This window comes from Malus domestica, chromosome 09, assembly GCF_042453785.1.
Source record: "Malus domestica chromosome 09, GDT2T_hap1".
NCBI lineage: Eukaryota > Viridiplantae > Streptophyta > Magnoliopsida > Rosales > Rosaceae > Malus > Malus domestica.
In genome coordinates, this window is record NC_091669.1 from 20,804,747 (window position 1) to 20,806,613 (window position 1,867).

Below are 1,867 nucleotides of genomic sequence, written 5' to 3' on the forward strand. Positions count from 1 at the left end.
CCAAGCATCTAAACATCTTCATTGGCGATCTGCTATGCAACATGAATTTAATGCCTTGCAATCTACCGGAACTTGGACATTAGTACCTCATTCTCCTACTCAAAATGTTGTCGGTTGCAAGTGGGTCTTTAGAGTTAAGAAGAAGTCTGATGGTACTGTTGACAGATTTAAAGCACGCTTGGTTGCAAAGGGGTTTCACCACAAGAAGGCATTGATTTTCAAGAGACCTTTAGTCCTGTGGCTAAACCAGTCACCATTCAAGTCCTTCTATCACTTGCCATGCAATTTAATTGGTTTTTGAACCAATTGGACATCAGTAACGCCTTTCTTCATGGGGATTTAGAGGAATCTGTGTACATGCAGCAACCCCCTGGCTTCATTGATCCTAGCAAGCCTCACCATGTCTGTCAATTGCGCAAATCTCTGTATGGCCTCAAACAGGCCCCCCGAGCTTGGTTTGTTAAACTTTTTCAAGCTCTCCTTCAATTTGGATTTGTGCAATCTTCTTCTGATGCTTCATTATGTGTCCTTAAAGGTCCATCTCCCGTTATTGTTCTTGTTTACGTCGATGACATCTTAGTCACCGGCCCAAGTTCTTCTGAGTGTAATCAGTTCATTCAAAAGCTCAGTACTATTTTTCCAGTTAAAGATCTTGGTCCCTTGCACTATTTTTTGGGATTAGAGGTTCATCGGTCTGCTGAAGGTCTCTTTCTTCACCAAACCAAATATCTACTGGATCTTCTGCGTAAAACTAATATGGATGGTGCTAAGCCTTGCTGTACTCCTCTTGGTTCCACCAAACTTGATCACACGGGTCCTCTTCTTTCCAATCCCACTGAGTACAGATTTATTGTTGGTGGTCAGCAATACTTAACATGGACTCGTCCTGACCTCTCGTTTGCAGTCAATCAAATCTGCCAATTCATGCATGCTCCTCGAAAACAACACTTGCAGGCTGCCAAACGAGTTCTTCGTTATCTCAAAGGCACTATATCTGCAGGCCTTTGGTTCAAAAAGGGTTCTCTCAACCTTACTGCCTTCTCAAATGCAGACTGGGCAGGATGTACATTTCATCGACGTTCCACCAGTGGTTATTATGTTTTTTGGGGTTCCAATCTTATTAGTTGGAGTGCAAAGAAACAATCTATTGTTGCACGCTCCTCTACTGAAGCTAAATACCGCTCTCTAGCCCACACTGCTGCAGAAATTACATGGATCTATAAAATTTTCAGTGATATTGACTTCTCTCTCTCACAAGTTCCCACTCTCTGGTGTGACAACATTTCTGCAATCTCTCTAGCTTCTAATCCGGTGTTTCATGCCCAGACCAAACATATTGAAATCGACTATCACTACATTCGAGAATTAGTCTTGGCTAAGCTTCTCACATTTCAGTTTGTATGTAGTCAAGATCAATTGGCTGACATTCACACCAAGTTTTTGTCCAAAAGTCGGTTCAGTTATCTCAAATCCAAGCTTCCCCTTGGTTCCATGGTTGATCCCAAGCTCAGCTTGAGGGGGTGTATTAAGGCAGATACTGAAATAGATAAGCAAGTTGTTAGTTAGCTAAAACTGTAAAACTTTAGTTGTGGTTTTTCTGTAATTAGTTGTAAGAGCTAAGGGCATTAAGAGCATTAATGCATCAGGTCTCTACCTATATATACTCTATTGTACTGTGTAATTATTCAAGTAAATGTGAATCATTTTTTTACAAAGATACTTTCTGTTTCTATATAGTTTGCCTAGCACAGTGCATCCCTCCTAGTAGACAACTTTTGGTAACTTCTCCTATAAATAGTAACTGGCACTTTACTGTCACTTTACTGCTCAAAACTCTTTGAATTTAGTTCTTTCAAATTAACCATTT

General features: G+C 40.5%; 1 protein-coding gene across 1 annotated transcript; it reads left to right on the top strand.

Annotated features, from left to right (window-relative positions):
- The first annotated feature begins 357 nt into the window (after window positions 1–357).
- On the top strand, window positions 358–1,566 carry LOC139187826 (uncharacterized mitochondrial protein AtMg00810-like). Its single transcript, XM_070804430.1, has one exon. It carries the CDS (start codon window positions 358–360, stop codon window positions 1,564–1,566), a length of 1,209 nt encoding a protein of 402 aa, XP_070660531.1.
- The last annotated feature ends 301 nt before the right edge of the window (window positions 1,567–1,867 follow it).

Coding starts and splice junctions, on each gene's coding strand:
- LOC139187826 (XM_070804430.1), top strand. CDS start 358: ATGCAGCAACCCCCTGGCTTCATTGATCCTAGCAAGCCTCACCATGTC.